This window comes from Pygocentrus nattereri, chromosome 21, assembly GCF_015220715.1.
Source record: "Pygocentrus nattereri isolate fPygNat1 chromosome 21, fPygNat1.pri, whole genome shotgun sequence".
Classification (NCBI taxonomy): domain Eukaryota; kingdom Metazoa; phylum Chordata; class Actinopteri; order Characiformes; family Serrasalmidae; genus Pygocentrus; species Pygocentrus nattereri.
The window spans coordinates 34,730,470-34,745,234 of record NC_051231.1 but is presented as its reverse complement, the minus strand read 5'-3'; the positions used below and the strand labels follow the sequence as shown (position 1 = coordinate 34,745,234).

Below are 14,765 nucleotides of genomic sequence, written 5' to 3'. Positions count from 1 at the left end.
CCGTTTAGCGCCTGTATGTAAATTAGAGACGTTATCACGTCAGAGGAATGCAGACCACTGCGGGACGATGCGAGGGTGAGTCTGTGAGACGCGCTGGTCTGTATGTAAACGACTGGTGGGCATCACGGCGGTGGGTCACAGACTGTGATGACTATGAAAGCGCGCTGTGTGAATGGGGAGGTGAGAGAACGGCCGTTTGCATGTCTTCAGTTGTGTGTTACACTGTTAGTCATTGTTATTCACATATTTCACCCCCCCCCCCCCCCCCCCAAACACCCCCCACCCCCATCCCCCCAAACACACACACACACACACACACACACACACACACACACACACACACACACACACCTCACCCCTCCACAGTCTGCTGGTTCTCAGGGAGAGACGGGACATTCTGGACATGGGTGTCAGGGTAATGTCATCAACGCTGTGTGTGTGCGCGTGTGTGTGTGTAGATGTTTGGGATTCCACACACCCCGTTTGCGTCAGAGGAGACCCCCAGGAGGGAGCAGAGATGGGGCAGAGACTGATGGGGTCAAAGGTCCTACACGGGACAGATATCAACAGTGTGAATCTCTTTAAAGCAGTGAGTCTCAGCAGTTCAGTCTAAAGGCCAACACCGGCAGCTGTGAATGAACCTAAACCATCTGATGTAGTGTGAGCAGGTTAGAAGGTCCCACCTGGTGTGTTACAGGGAAGGAGGCTTGTTCGCTCGCTGTGCTCCGTCCCCTCCACACTCCTAATGTAACGCTTGGCGTTTTTCCGCTCATTTTACTGCACAGTTTCTGTTTATTTGCAGAGATAAACTGAGGAAAAAGTCTAATTATAACGGTGTGCTACATGACGACACCCTCGTATCTCCAAAACGGGAACTTTACAGGAGAAGGAAAAAACATACCTTGCTTTTAATGGAAGTGAATGGAACCAGAATTGTTTCCAAGACATTTTGGGCCGTTTGTTTTTGTCCATTCATCATGAAATTTACACACAACCTTAAGAGCAACAGGCACTTTCAAAATATGTCAAAAACTGAAAATCAACAAAAATGGAGATAAAGTTTTCCTCTGACCGCAGCGACATGCAAAGAGCACAATCTGTGCCTGACCCCCCCCTCTATATTAAATAATTCTGAAAATGTAATGTACTAATGTAATGAGGGAAAAGGACTTGAATGTAAAAAAAAGACTTTTTAAAAAACAAAACAACAGCACAGCTGCTACTGAGACGGGTCAGATAAACACGGCCAAGGTCGCTCCCTCAGCAGCTGCGTACGTGGTGTTTTAATCCAAAACTACACGGTCAGGCTTTGGACATTCAGTTCGGCCACAAATCTGCACAGTTAGCGTCCAGATAACTAAAAAACTAGATAAAGACGTTTTGCGACTGTTTTGAGGAGGTTTTGGGTCGAAAATGTTTTTTTTTAAACTCCATTCATGGTGGAGGGAGACATGCAGGGCGCTGTGCGGCAAAATAGTCCCCAAAGAAAACTCATTATTCCAGATTTTCCACTGTTTTCCATCATCAATGTTCCATATAAGCTCAGAAGACTCGTGTAGGTTCTCTGGTGGTTCTGGATGGTAAATAAAGTGTCTATATCTGTGTTGTAGTCATGGCGACGCCTGGTTCCCATCACCACCACTGTAAAGACGTCTGAACCGTTTCACACCAAACCCTCTGGATCTCTGATTACACCATAAACACTGAGCTATGGGGGCATTGAGAAATTGGTGGAGTTGCCCTTTAAGTCTAGTCCTGGACTAATGTCCACAGTGAATCGGTAGCACAAGGCCTTGTGTGGCTTATCCGTGCTGTTTGTTTAATAAAGCTTTATTAGACTTTTATTTCTATGATGTTATTCCTCCTCGTTATCAAGCAGGCCGCTCATTTAGCCCTGAGCTCTGCAGGAAGCGCAGCGCAGCGCTGATGATGTAATCAGGACAGCTCTGCCGTGTGTGCAGAGTGTCCTGATCCTTCAGAAGTTCTCCGACAGGAAACACTTTCCGAGCTATTTCTGAGGGTCTTCATCCGAGCTGTACTTTGCGCTGGACGCTGTTTTTGCACTGGATTCTGTTTTCCGACCCAATTATGCCGCAGATATTTCCTGTTAGGGAGGAATTTCCTGAACAGCCAGTTAAGCAGCTCTTTTTAGTAACTGAGGCTCTATTTGTATTTCGTTTTGCAACCAGACGCCTTTCCAAATCATTTTGGCCCGTTTATTTTGGTCCATCCTTCATGAAATTTACACACAGTGTAAAGACCGACATGCATTTTCAGATGATACCAAAAACAGAAAATCAACAAAAACGGAGATACGAGGTTTTGTTCCGACAGCAGCGAGATATTCCGGCTCATCCTTCTTTCCAGGAGACTTCCAGGAGTGAAGGTGGGCGATATCGAGTATTCTGTCCACTATTACGAGTGAACTGCACTTCGCATGTGCTGCCGTTTTCAGTTTAAACCTCACAGAAAAAATGAGTAACGGAGGCTTTTAATGAGCGTCATGCCCACTGTAAGCCTACGTTATCAACACTTATTAAGCTTGGGATAGTGTAGTGGGTGGTGGTTGGTTAGTGTAGTGGGTGGTGGTTGGTTAGTGTAGTGGGTGGTGGTTGGTTAGTGTAGTGGGTGGTGGTTGGTTAGTGTAGTGGGTGGTGGTTGGATAGTGTAGTGGGTGGTGGTTGGTTAGTGTAGTGGGTGGTGGTTGGTTAGTGTAGTGGGTGGTGGTTGGTTAGTGTAGTGGGTAACACCTCTGCCTTCTACACTGTAGACTGGGGTTCAGTCCCCTGCCTGGACAAGCTCCCTACACTGTACCAATAAGAGTCCTTGGGCAAGACTCCCAACACCACCTTGGCCTCCCTGTGTAAAATGATCAAACTCTAAGTCGCTCTGGAGAAGAGCGTCAGCCGAATGCCGTAAATGGAAATTAAGCTTGGAGTAATCTCCAATGAGCTGCTAATGATTTTAGCCACACTAACTACATACTTCGGATGCTAATAAGCTTCCATTATGTGCTGCTACTACCGTTTTTAGCTCTGAAAATTAAAAGTTTTTATTAAAAGTTAATTAGCGGAACGTCCGTCTTCGTTAGCGCGTTTCAGCTGAGTAGCTGTGTTGTGTTGCGGGAGGGCGGAATCTACGGAGCCCTGATTCACAGCAGGATAATATTTCTGACCGGAGTGATTCCATATCCAATGTTTCATGTTTCTGATCTCACTATTATTCTAATAGGTGGCAACAAACAAACAAACAAACAAACAAACATTCTTTGTACAGGTGTTACTCTTCACTTCTGTGTTCTAGATATGCTAATTAGCACATCTCTGCCCTTCCACACCAAATGGCAGAGTGCAGGCAGAGCACAGCCGTCAGCTCATGCGTAATAGAGTTAAAGTGCTTGTTTATGTTGAACTCTATACACGTCTGCGGACGTTCGGGTGGGCTTCCCCTTCTCTGCGTCTCTCTTTAGGACTGACCCCACAGGACAGCTGGCATTACTGAACAAACAGCCCAAACCCAATATAACACCAGCCAACACCTCTCTGACCTCGCGCGTGTCCGTCTAAGGGGGTCAGCTCTGTTTTCTTTCCTTTAAACTGACCGTCCTATTTAATCAGCTGTGTTCTCCCAGCGTTATCTGGCCTGCGCCAACCCTTCGCCCACACAGCAGCCAGGCTCGTTTCGAGTTTGATCGGTTTAGAGGGGGCAGCTCAGCGAACGCGACTGTCTGGTGAGACAGACTGAGATGAAAGACATTTACACAATGATTTCAGCAGAAGGAGGAAGCGTTTTCGGGGAAAGCCTCGAGCGACGGCTCCCTGCTGCGTTTATTTCATCTCAGCTCGTTTCCTCCTCTCCAGTTTCAACTCAGCCTGCCGGTGAAAGGAGAACCAACAGATATCAATCAGTACCTCGTTTAATTATCGCTTTATCCCTCCGTTCCGCACGCCTGCTGCCAGAAACTCGTGCAGGGGCTCGTATCCTACGTTCCCTTCAGGTTCCTTTCTAAAGGTCAGGTGGTTTCATGGGTCAAAAACGGCCACAACACTCCTTATAACACTCCTTATAACACTCCTTATAACACTCCTTATAACACTCCTTATAACACTCCTTATAACACTCCTTATAACACTCCTTATAACACTCCTTATAACACTCCTTATTTTTGTCCTTTCAACAAAAATCGAATCACTTTGGGAGCCACAACATTTAATGTCCATTTCACCATCTCGGCTGTAAATGTGGGTCAGTGTGTGCTGATGTTCTGGTATAGACTAAAAATGATAATATAAACAAAAACTTAGACTCACTTTGATCTGCTTTGAGCTTCAGCTCAGCTACAGCTGCTTTTCTCGCATCTCCAGCAGGAAACTTTTCCTCATTACTAGAGCAGTTACTTCTAAAATGTCTCTAAATGTTCGACTTTTTACGAAGCTGAAGCTTCTCATTCACCAGCTTCTTGTTTGAACTGTCCTGTGCCACCTTAAATGATGCAGCAGTTACATTCTGGTGCCTCAGGCATCTTTTAAGGTGGAACAGGACAGTTCAAATGAGAAGCGACTTCAGCTTCGCTGCTTTTTAGTGTTTCAGTTTCTCTCTGCAGGTTAAACGTATCAGGAAACCAGCTGGAGTGACTATAAACACTAATCAGTCCAGTCGTCTCCAGATTATCGATGTCCGTCTTAAATCTCTCTCTTTGCCGTTTCGTAGCTACTAGCTGGGCGAGGCTGTTGTCTGTGTTGCTATGGTGACCAGCCGTCTGCGCTGATCTTCAGGGTTAAAGGGTGAATCAGCAGTTCTACATTAACTCCAGCGTTTAAGACCATTTACTGTTAAACTGTGTTGAAGGATCAGCAGAGCTTCATTTTACTGTATTTTACTGTTTATTATTACCTACTGATATAATTCAGCTGTAGAGCCACAACAGGGCGGTAAAAGGAGCGACAGCTTCAACCTCAACTGGAGGGTGAAAGGAGACCCAACAGATATAAATCAGTTACTTATTTAATTATCCCTCCATTCCACATGCCTGCTGGCAAAACACGTGCAAGGACTCACAACCTACCTTTAAAAATAAATGCTAATTTTCCGTGACATGAGCCCTTTAATTTGTAACTGATCTACATCCATTTATAACTAATTTGAGATGCAAAGGCTGACAAAAAAAATACATTTTTCAGAGTAAAAGTGAACGAAAGTATAAACGAAAAGTACATGAATGAGTTTGAAATGCTGAACTAAGGGAGCGTTTAAAGAAATGCTAAATAATTAGCCGGAGGTTAATCGCTGGCTACTGTCTTCGACGAGCTGTTCCTTTAAAAAGTCATGAGTTTATCAGGGAGTCACAACAAACAAACCTGGCACAGCTGTTATTAATACCAACATCTAATCGGTCACACGACTCAAAGCTCTCTAATCACAGTGAGTGTTGTTTTACATTCCAAAATGACCAACAGATTCGCAGATGACCTTGATATGCGATGACCGCAGTGCAGTGGAAATCCAGGGCTTTGACTCCCAGCACACTAACAGCACCACATGCCAGTACATACTGGATATGGTACATGAACGTGCTACTCTAGTGCACTCACATTCACTGTGACCTTAAAGGGGAATTTCACCAGTTTCACATTTTGTTTAAGATGTAAACAGAGAGGTTCAGACGTCTTTACAGTGGTGGTGATAGGAACCAGGCGTCGCCATCCACAACACAGCTATAGGTACTTTATTTACCATCCAGAACCACCAGAGAACCTACACGAGTCTTCTGAGCTTATATGGAATGCTGATGATGGAAAACAGTGGAAAATCTGGAATAATGAGTTTTCTTTGGGGACTATTTTGCCGCACAGCGCCCTGCATGTCTCCCTCCACCATGAATGGAGTTGAAGTTCTCTAAACTCTCATAAAACAGCGTCTCAGTCATCAGGCAGTGAATTCAGAACCAGCTCATGTAGGAACTTTCTGTAGGAGCTTTTAGAGGGACGTCTGGTTCCCATCACCACCACTGGGAACGGTTCTGACTCGGTGAGTTTATCTAGAACCGAGTGTTTCACACCAAACCACTCTGATTACATCTCGGCCACTTCCCCTTTAACAAAGAGAAAGATTTATACCAGTGTATAAATAAGACTATAGCATTTTATATATATATATATATATATATATATATATATATATATATATATATATACACACACACATACACACACACTGAAATATATACACTCTCCACAATGGTAACAGGACAGGCAAAAAAAGGAAATGAATATGACGAGTGTCACTTTAAACTGCTCCTATTAGTCATTCAAATTTCCACACAATGTTAAAAGCAACTGGAGTTCTCAAATCATGGAAAATAACAAAAGGACAAAACTGGAGACGCTGACGGTTCTAAAGGTTCTATTTTTTTTTCCAGCAGGGAGGTTTTGCTGCGAGAGTACCGGAGGGCAAACGGTAGATTATGAAACTTATGTTTACATACTATGTTTCTGAAACAGTGTTTACAAACAAGATCGGACCCTTATTTTTTTTTTAAAGGGAAAATTCATTTTTCCATGCCACGGGCCCTTTAATTAAGCGTGCCTTTAGCTGCAGTCGTCCCTCTGTTATTACCACACACTGCAAGACCCAACACGCTCGCTGACATGTTTCAGAGACTCATGAGGAGCCTGGAGGTCACACGCACTATAAAATGTATTACAAAATATTTGAAGTTTCCCTGTATTTAGTAACAAATGCGTAGATTTACAGCCTGTGCAATCTCTCACAGTCCAGTCTGCGCTGGTACAGCCAGGTACAGATCATCTAGAGCCACAGGAAGAGAACCTAATCTAGAGCCAAATCAGCAGCTGCTCCAGAGCGCTCAGACAAGAATTAAGGCCAGGCCGTGAGGCAGAACACCCATCTGTTCCTCTCCGAGACACTCGGACATAAACACGGACAAAGCTGAGGCCGCTAATGTTTTGAGCAGTGCTATTTCCCATAAACATGGACATTAGTGTGTCGCACAGCGTCAGAAACAGCAATCAGGTCATTTTAAACTAGAGCTACAAGGCTAATGTGGTGGGCACATACAATCACATCCCCGTCTCAAACCGTGTGGAGATGTTCAGGATCTCTGACAGACCTGATTCTGCGGTTTCTGACTCTACGACTCACTTCTCCATCAATAACTACACTCACTGTCCACTTTATTTGCTAGTAAAAGGTTGGACCCCCTTTTGCCTTCAGAACTGCCTTAATTCTTCGTGTCAGACTTTCAACAAGGTGTTGGAAACGTTCCTCAGAGATTCTGGTTGGTTATTTGAGTTCCTGCTGCCTTTCTATCATCTGGAGCCAGTCTTCCCATTCTCCTCTGACCCCTCACATCAACAAGGCATTTACGTCCACACAACTGACCGGATATTTCCTCTTTTTCGGACCGTTCTCTGTAAACCCTAGAGATGGTTGTGTGTGAAAATCCCAGCAGATCAGCAGTTTCTGAAATACTCAGACCAGCCCGTCTGGCACCAACAACCACGCCACGTTCAAAGTCCCTTAAATCCCCTTTCTTCCCCGTTCTGATGCTCGGTCTGCACTTCAGCAGGTCGTCTTGACCACCTCTACATGCCTAAATGCAGTGAGCTGCGGCCGTGTGATTGGCTGATTAGCTATTTGTGTTAACAAGCAACTGAACAGGTGTGCCTAATAAAGTGGCTAGTGAGTGTGTATTAGCACAGCTAAGAACAGCAGCAGCTTGAAGCCTGAATTTCGTCTGTCCTTCAGTCCACGTTTATAGGTACAGTGTCAGAAACCAGGTGTGCAGACATGGTCGACCAGCTCCACACGCTCTGAGGTAAACATGTTGATTCGGGCAGTTAGCACAGTGCTAACCAGTTATGCAATGCTTGTTAGCTACTTTCGCCTCAGAGCTCCAGTGCAAGTCTACGCACACATGCTGGCTGACCGAGCGCACTGGGAGTGCAGGGGGGTGACACTGGGGCAGTTTAGCAAGCCATACGCTCAGTAGCAGCCCCTGGAGCCGACATGAGGCTTGGCGTTAGCCTGGGGCAGAATCTGATGCTGAGCGAGAGCGACTGAACAGGCCAGGGAGCGAACGCTGGCCTTCCAGCGAGGCCTTTGTTTTCTCAGACACAGGGAGTGGTTGTTCTCTCCATCACACTTCCAGCAGCTCGGGATTCATTTCTGATCATGTCTGTGTGGCGCTTACATAATCCTGCCAGCGCGGCGGCTTCAGCGACTCGGTTCCATGCTGAGATTATTCGGCCGCAGGGCAGGGGGCACGCTGGAGAAACCGAGAAACCCCGGCTGTGGGAGTTCAGGGGAATTTTACTCCACATTTCAGAAAAGAAAAAACATTAATAAATCTCACCCAAACAAAACAAACACTTATTAGCATTTAGCAGCAGGCTAGCCTAGCCTAGCTTCAGCCAGGAGTTTAATAGACGGTCCTGAGACGGAACTGAGTAGGTGCTCGGTTTCCACACGTTGGCCAAAATAAATACGCTTTTAAAAATGTATTAATCCAACACACGTGACAACAGAGATTCTCTGCAGGACAGAAGAACCACTTTTGGTTCCCTATAGACGCTCTTAACAGGCAGCTGTGGTAGCTTTTTGTAAATGAGACTGCAAAGACACCTTCAATATAAGGTGAAGGTTCTAGGAACGAGCTTAAATCTCATTCACAAAACAATGGTTCTTTTGGAAAACAAACAGGGTTCTATGAGAACCCTATGTGGCATGGTGTGCTGTTTTTACCATCCATACTCCGCTACACTCTTCTATGGTTCTATGAACCACTTCATGCTTAAATCGTGCTTTGCATGGTGAAATGGTTCTTCGGATTGATGGGGTATGTGTAATATATGGTTCCAAAAAGGGTGCTATTGTTAGAAGCTTGACATCGTAACAATAGAATAACCTTTTCGTGCTATAGAACCATTTACAGCATGTTTTCCATCAATCTGAAGAACCACTTCACCATTCAGAGAAACATTTCAGTATGAAATGATTCTAATGGATCCTTCCCATTTACTAAGGAACCCTAGGTCTTTCAGGAAAACCCGCCAAGGAGAATGCGTTTGGATTGTGGTGAAATGCGAGACGTGATCAAAGCACCTCACGCTGACGATGAGGTCAGTATTGCAATCCTACGGTCTGTGATCTTCGCTGAGGAAGGACACGGTTATCTACACCACATCATAAAGGCCAACAGGCCTGTCCACTGAGCAGGTCCTCCCAGAATAGCACTGTTTACTGAAGTTTTGCAGGGGTCAGCTGATCCAGCATGATCAAAGCGCATTCACCCAGAACCTGAAGCCACAGTGAAGTCCAGCGCTACGGTTACAGCGGCGGCAGGCTGGGTGTGGGCCCTCTGGCCTTTCATTAAAGCCAGACGTGGAGTAAAGAGAATTATCCAGTTTAACGCTTTAATCCAATTCACACAGGACGGCCCAGACACAGCGGCCTTCGTCTATTTGTTTATTTGACCGCCTGACCTCTTCAGTCTCAGCCAACCGGCTTTAAAGGAACAGTTCACTGAAAATGTTCACTACTTGTCAGATTCACTGGCCTCGCAGCTCCAGCACGAAAACTAAACTTCAGACACCAAAAACGACTCGAACGATCGACCACATTTGGGCTCAGATTGGCAGGGCGCTTGTCTAGCATTGGCGCTACAGTGCGAAATGCAAATGAGCTCATTTCAGGAGCTGAATACTCATTACATGTAAATTATTTAAGTCATGATATGTAGTTTTATGATGCAGCTTGGCTGCTTTCCAGCACATTTACAGCGAACACTTCGTAGCCTGATAAAACTATAAGCTCTAAGTGTCAACTTCAATATTTCAGCCCCAAATTTTTCTCCTTTCACTGCTTGAGCCTCATTTCTGAAATAATGCGCTCTCAGCTGGGCATTTACATTTTTTTTAAATGCTTTTTCCCTATTTAAGTCCATAATGCTTTAAAAACAAAACAAACAAAAAAACACTAATATTGCGATATAAATGAAAAAAGCAGAATAATGCTGCTTATAGTTATATAATAGTAATAATAACAGCTCAATATGTAGTTTTATGACGGTTGACTTGCTTTCCAGTTCAAGCTCAAGTACAGCAAATTTATCTCTGTAACTATGCAAATAGATACGCTTCTACTTCCGCTCTCTCATACTTTACTCTCTCTTACGTCTATTTTTGCTTAATACGTCGCCGGTGGCAGAACAAAACCTCGTACCTTCATTTTTGGCATTTTTCAGTTTTTGACTTGATTTGAAAATGCCTGCTGCTCTTTACAGTGCGCCTCAGTTTCATGAAGAATCGACCAAAAGAAACGACTCAAAATTACGTGGAAAGACGTCTGGTTCCATTGACCTCCACAGAAAGTAAAGTAGGTTTTTTCCTTCTCCTGTAAAGTTACCCTTTTGGAGATACGAGGTTTTGTTCCGACCTCAGTTGCAAGTTTTTGTGTAATTTTATGTTTTGCTACTATAACACTTCCATTTCCCTGCGGCACCGACAGAGATGGATCAGTATCTATCCATCGATCGATCCTCCGTTCACAGCAGCGTGGAGGAGGCCGATCTGCAGATCCGGGCTGGCCTGATCTGTGACATTTGAGCAGGATTAAAAGGCGCCCGTCCTCAGAGCTGCGCTGTCCCCTCCGGCTATTTAAAGCCTTTTCTCGGAGCTGGGCGTGACGTGACGAACAGAAATACCTGTTTTGTTTTTTGTTTAGTGTTTTTGTTCGTAAATGACTCACGCCGAGCGGCAGTGAAAGCCACAGCGCATGTCGACACGCAACGGGGAAAAAACCACCCAAACTGCTGTTACTGGAAATGAAATAATTAGTGAAACAAAAGTAAAAGTAGGAAACAAACAGCACAGAGTTCCCCGAAGAACTACTGCGGAACATCCAGCCTCCATCAGTGCAGGACGGGAAGTCTCTACCGTCTCCATTCTGCTCTTTTTAGGTTCCTCTGGCCTGAAATAAAACCCTAAAGCTCCAAAGAGATGAGCGAGTAACAGTGAGGCAGGACAGGAGCTGAACCAGCACGGCAGAAACAGGAGAATCAGGAGCTGAACGTTAATGACCACAACGGAACCGAGCACTGTGTAAATGTAATGGCACCCATCTGTGGTTGAAACCAGGCCTCACAGGAGCTGAAATAAACCCACGGGTTTACATTAGATTAAGTCAACGGTGCTCGTCTCCAGTGGGAAGGGCAGGGGAAGGTGTTAGTATGATATTAAAGTCCATGTCTGATGTCATTAATATTGCTTGGGTCAATGTTTCTGAGCCATGAGCTCAAATCTGAAGACTTGTTTCCTCCAGTTTGGCTGAAAAAGTGAACTTTTATCACTGGGTTTGTTATTAAACCCAGCATCTGCCCAGTTAGGAGTGAATGGCCTCCACAGCTTTGGCCTCAAGTTCTATTAATGTTTACAGAAAACGTTTTAATCTGACGTTTCAAGAAGGTTCTAAGGCTGTTCATCATCTCAAATCACGCGCCTATAAAGTTAAACATCAACGGAGACAAGATTAGAGGACGTTATGAGGACGTCAAGGTCACAGATGACATGACATGATGATGTTCTTAGAGAACTTTATCCCACACAAGGGTTCTTTAGTAAAGAAACTGGTTCTATATAGAACCACGAAGAAGAACCCTCTGCACGATTAAAAGGTTCTTTGCATCTTTATATAGCTCTTCAAATTAATGAAGATTGTGCTGTACGGGTCACTCTACAGAAGCGTCCACCTTCCTGTCTCTCCATAGGGGTCACTGGTGCTACTGACCGTCTCTGGTGTTCCTCATAATAAAGGAAACACCAGAGACGTTTTTAATGATCAAAGCATTTTACAGAACATCAAACCACACGCTGTCCATCAGGGAACGTCCACTAAAATATGGAATTTAATCCATTTGTGTTTGTTTTTTCACAGTGACCTCAGAATAAAGTCGGTCACACCAGTGACGTCAGCTAGAAGCTTCATATGAGATCATGAGCTGAATGAGAAGATCTCTGAGAACTGAGAGACACAGTGGACTCACCATGAGCTTTTCTCCATAGATCCTCAGACAACAGGTCAAAGGAGGTCGAGCGACGTCATCGGTGTGACTTTTATTTCAGAATAGGAGATATTTTGTTACGCGGTAACACCAGTGACTCGACTCCTGGGGACTTTTATTATATATTTATAATATTTATACAGGATTTGTTTTCTTTGTCATTTAAAAATCACATATTCCAAAGTCCTGTAGAGATTATTGCAGTTAAAACTGTAGAAAAACATATTTTGAGATAAAAAACCCGGCCTCAGCTTCACACACGGCTGTGGGACGAGCTCCTCTGTGGTGATTGGAATTCTATATGATTGATTATAAACCAGTATTGATAAACTGAGGCTGAAGGTGAAACTGTTATTTTTCCTTTGAAGTGTAATAAATTATAATCCTAACAGGTTTTTAAATGCATCTGTAAACACTAGGGACACAAACACGGACGTTTCTGTAGAACGAGCCATAATATACTTTATAGCTCCATAAAGCACCAACAGGTTCTTCTGCTGTTAAGGGTTTGACATTGTAACAACAGAACCCTTATTGGTGCTATAGAGAACCACACACAATCAAACACACAGGTACTGTAAAGAACCACTCCTCATCAGTCTGAAGAACCATTTCACCATGCAAAGGAACACTCAAAGAAGCATGGTTCTATACAGAACCTTTCTCTACTGAAGAGCCCTTGAAGAACATTTTTAAGTAGAACATTATGGAAACAAACATTAACAAAATATTCCAGCTTTGGATCAACAAACAATATAAACAACAGAAACAAACAGACTTAACTGTGAACAGAAGTTTGAGAGATAAAAATGAAAAGGTTCCTCAGACTGATGGAGAACGTTCTGTGTATGGTTCTATATAGAACCTTTTTCTACCTAAGAAGACCCATAGCATGAATAATGGTTCTCTGCATGGTTCATTCATTTTTCAGATTGATGGAGAACGTGCTGTATATGGTTCTACATAGCACTAACGTTGGTTCTGCCACTGTTACTTGACATCGTAACAACAGAAGAACCCTGTTTGGTTCTACAGAGAACCATAAACAACAAAAACACTTAGGCGCAGGTACTGTTGGCTGCACCTTGGAGGGGTAACTGCATAAATCTGACCACGTCAGAACGAGATCACAGCCTTTTTACGCTACTGCACCAGGTTCGGCTGCTGGGGTTGGACTGGGTTGGACTGGGTTGGGTGTGTGTTTGACCAGATGTGCTGGTCAGACTGGGTCAGGACCCAAAACACCTCTCATTACTCACACAAAGTAAGTTAAGCAGTGGTCACTCACCATCCTGCCGGACCTCTCCACCGCCTTCTTGACCTTCCCGTACGTGCCTTTGCCCAGAGTCTCCAGGAACTCGTATCTGTGTCTGAGGTTGTGTTTGTGGTGGTGCCTCTTCACCGCCTGCCGCCTGGCCGGGTCCGCAGCCGCCGACTGGACTCCGCTCTCCTCCATGCCGACCTGAGCTCTGCTGTCCGCGCGCATCTACGCAGATCTCTCATTAAAGCACATCAAAGCGGGTCTGATGACCAAAGCTCGAGCTCCAGACTGTCTGCTGACCTGGAGCTGAAGCGGCCGCACAGGTAACACGCTCGGCCTGTCCGTCTCTCCACTGGCTGCTCTCTAACAGGGCCGTGCGCCGACTAGTGCTGCCTGATCAATATTCATGAGCGGGGCGGGGCGTTGCTCTGACCCTGGGTTGCCAAATCCGTGCATTTGAGGAAAAAGTAGTGTGAAAACTCTGCACGAACAGTTGGTTTCTTAACAAACTGTAAAAAGAGGGTTCTTTGGTAAGGAAAGCGGTTCTGTATAGATCCAAGAACACTCAAAGAACCCTTTGCATGGTGAAACGGTTCTCTGCATTGTGAAATGGTTCTCCAGATTGGCCTGTTGGTGCTGTAAGAACCATTCTTCATCGATCTGAAGAACCGTTTCACCATGCAGAGAACCTTGCTAGGGTTCTTTGAGCGTTCGTGTTCCTTTTTTCTTTACTAAAGAACCTTGAAGAACCATCTTTAAGTGTGTATCCTTATGTAGAACGTTATGGGAACTAAAAAAACTGCAGCATATTCCAGCTTTTATTGGATCGACAAACAACATAAACAACAGGAAAACTCAGATTTAACTGTGAACCGACGTTTGAGAGGTAAACATGGAAAAGGTTCTCCAGACTGAGGGAGAACGTGTTGGATATGGTTCTATTTAGAACCTTTTTCTAGTTTAGGAGAACCATGGACACTCAAAGAATGATTAAATGGTTCCTTGTATGGGGACATCATTCCTCAGATTGATGGAGAACAGTTCTTATAGAGAACCATTTAAGATTTAGAGACCCGTATTAGGCCCACAACAGGGAAATTTCACCCAACAGTGAAGTGAAACACCACATACACACTAGTGAACACACACACACTAGGGGGCAGTGAGCACACTTGCCCGGAGCGGTGGGCCGCCCTATCCACGGCACCCGGGGAGCAGTTGGGGGTTAGGTGTCTTGCTCAAGGACACCTCAGTCATGTGCTGTCGGCTCTGGGGATCAAACCGGCGCCCTTCCGGTCACAGGGCCAGATCCCTAACCTCCAGCCCACGACTGCCCACCACGGAAAGGGTCCTTTGAATGTCCATTTCACCCATTTTCTTTACTAAAGACCCCTTAAAGAATCTTTTTAGGAGCGATAACGTATT

The 14,765-nt window shown here is 44.7% G+C and overlaps 1 protein-coding gene across 2 annotated transcripts in view; it reads right to left on the bottom strand.

Annotated features, from left to right (window-relative positions):
* Positions 1 to 13,723, bottom strand: part of nuak2 (NUAK family, SNF1-like kinase, 2) — a 25,692-nt gene extending 11,969 nt beyond the window's left edge. For both annotated transcript variants that reach the window (XM_017688603.2, XM_037532385.1), the window contains exon 1: positions 13,368 to 13,723. In XM_017688603.2, the coding sequence (XP_017544092.1) occupies positions 13,368 to 13,565 (198 nt within the window). In that variant the 5' untranslated portion in view covers positions 13,566 to 13,723. The remainder of the gene's footprint in view (positions 1 to 13,367) is intronic.
* Positions 13,724 to 14,765: the final 1,042 nt, after the last annotated feature.